The sequence below is a fragment of the Geospiza fortis genome, unplaced genomic scaffold (genome assembly GCF_000277835.1).
Source record: "Geospiza fortis unplaced genomic scaffold, GeoFor_1.0 scaffold15, whole genome shotgun sequence".
Taxonomy (NCBI): Eukaryota; Metazoa; Chordata; class Aves; order Passeriformes; family Thraupidae; genus Geospiza; species Geospiza fortis.
In genome coordinates, this window is record NW_005054778.1 from 18799 (window position 1) to 20059 (window position 1261).

The 1261-nt window shown below is 50.3% G+C and overlaps 1 protein-coding gene across 1 annotated transcript in view; it reads right to left on the bottom strand.

The window, feature by feature from the left end:
* Nucleotides 1-1261, bottom strand: part of LOC115949119 (cingulin-like) — a 12014-nt gene that overhangs the window by 4618 nt on the left and 6135 nt on the right. Inside the window, 3 exon segments of the mRNA XM_031065436.1 lie at nucleotides 212-274; nucleotides 433-565; nucleotides 722-870. Of these exon segments, the coding sequence (XP_030921296.1) occupies nucleotides 212-274; nucleotides 433-565; nucleotides 722-870 (345 nt within the window).

Consider the following 1261-nt stretch of genomic DNA (forward strand, 5'->3'; position numbering starts at 1 on the left):
GGGGATTTTTCTTTTTTAATTTTGGGGGACTCTTGAGGAATTTTTTTTTATTTTGAAGGCTTTTGGGGGGGAATTTGTAGGAATTCTTTTTAATTCTTTGGGACAATTTTGGCTGAGCCCACAATGAGCAAATCTGGGACCCCAAATTCCGAAAAAGTCCCAAAATTTTCCAAAAAATTTCCAATTCCTGGGATTTCCCCCCACCCCTTACCTGAGCAGCCTCGTCCCGCTCCCCCCGGAGCTTTTCCAGATCCTTCCGGGCCTGCTCCAGCTCCTGAGAGAAATCCCAAATTTTAGGGAAAAAAATAATGGATTTTTGGGGGAAAATCCCAAATACTGGGAGGAAATAATCCCAAATTTAAGCCAAAAAAAGTCGCAAATCTGGGGGGAAAGTCCTGAATTTTGGGTTAAAACTTCCCGGATTTCTCGCACCTTCCGGAGCTTTTCCATCTCCTGGGGGTCGCTCCGGGCTCGATCCCGATCCTCCCGCGCCGCCTGGAATCGCTCCTGGAGCTCCCGGAGCTCCTCCTCCTGCTCCTCCTGCTCCAGCCGTGCCTGCAGCAGCCTGGAAAACCCCAAAAATTCCCAACGTTCCCTCCATCCCAAAACCCCCGACCCTGTTTTGTTGGGATTTGGAGTGGAGAATCATGAAAATCCCGGAAAATCCTGGAAAATCCCGGAAAATCCCAAATTTCAGATCACCCCAGGCTCTGGGACTCACTCCTGCTTGGAATTCCGGAGCTCTTCCTTGTTTTTCTGGAACATTTCCCGCCACTGCTCCGTCTCCTCCGCGCTCTCCTCCAGCTCCCGCCGCAGATTCCGGAGCTGCATTCCCAAATTTTCCCGTTCCTGCTCCAGGCTGGATTTCTCCTGCAAGGAATTGACAAGATTCCCCCAGGAAAAGAAAAAAAAAAAAATTTCCCCGGAATTCCAGCCAAAATATCCGCGGAATCGGCGCTGAGTCTGTGGAAATTCCAGAGGGTTTTTTCCCCAATTTTTCCCCCCATGCCAGAGGGATTTTTCCCAATTTTTCCCATGTTCCACTGGGGGAAACTGGGAGAGGTCTTTTTTCCCGTTTTTTTCCCCCATTCTAGAGGTTTAGAATATGGGGAAAAATCTGGGATTCCCGGCGCCATCCCAAATTCCCATCCCGAATTCCCGCCCCGAATTCCCGCCCCACATTCCTGCCCCGAATTCTCACCCCACATTCCCATCCCAAATTCCCGCCCTGAATTCCATTCCCGAATTCCCGCCCCGAACT